This window comes from Apis dorsata, unplaced genomic scaffold, assembly GCF_000469605.1.
Source record: "Apis dorsata unplaced genomic scaffold, Apis dorsata 1.3 scaffold_111, whole genome shotgun sequence".
NCBI lineage: Eukaryota > Metazoa > Arthropoda > Insecta > Hymenoptera > Apidae > Apis > Apis dorsata.
In genome coordinates, this window is record NW_006263406.1 from 283,287 (window position 1) to 283,818 (window position 532).

General features: G+C 56.7%; 1 protein-coding gene across 1 annotated transcript in view; it reads left to right on the plus strand.

Moving 5' to 3' along the window:
- The window catches only part of LOC102678241 (titin), a gene marked incomplete at its 3' end in the record, with an annotated part of 27,590 nt that overhangs the window by 21,968 nt on the left and 5,090 nt on the right, over positions 1-532 (plus strand). Inside the window, exon 8 of the mRNA XM_031508893.1 lies at positions 36-531. Coding sequence (XP_031364753.1) covers positions 36-531 — 496 coding nt within the window. The remainder of the gene's footprint in view (positions 1-35; position 532) is intronic.

The following is a 532-nucleotide window of genomic DNA, read 5'->3' on the forward strand; positions in this document are numbered from 1 at the left end:
CGTAAAACGCCCAGAAGATAACTTAAAACCCGAAGGACCCTTCGAAGGCCGACCAAAAGACGACTACAAACCAACAAAAGGAGAACNAGACTTATCGGTCGAGGGACGAGTACGCCGACTTCCTGATCCGCGAGAGGACCGAGGTGACCAAGTACAGGGACAATTTGAAGATGGAGGGCGAGTTTATCGACGTTAGAACCAGGGACGATTTCAAGGTTGTGAGAGGGGAGCGCGTGGACGTGGTGCGGCATCCAGACAACCTGAGACCGGAGGGTCCCTTCGAGGCCCGCCCCAAGGACGACTATTCACCCCCGAAGAAGGTGGACAGGCCGGAAGCGAAGAGGCCGGAGGATAATCTGAAGCCGGAGGGAGATTTCGTCGGCAGGCCGAGGGAGGAGGCGCCGAAACACGGAGAACGCGCGCCGATCAAGAAGCCTCGGGATAATTTAAGACCCGAGGGTGAGTTCGAGAGACCCGAGAGGAAACCTGTGAGCCCTGCCGAAAGAAGAACCCCCATAAAACACGCGGATAA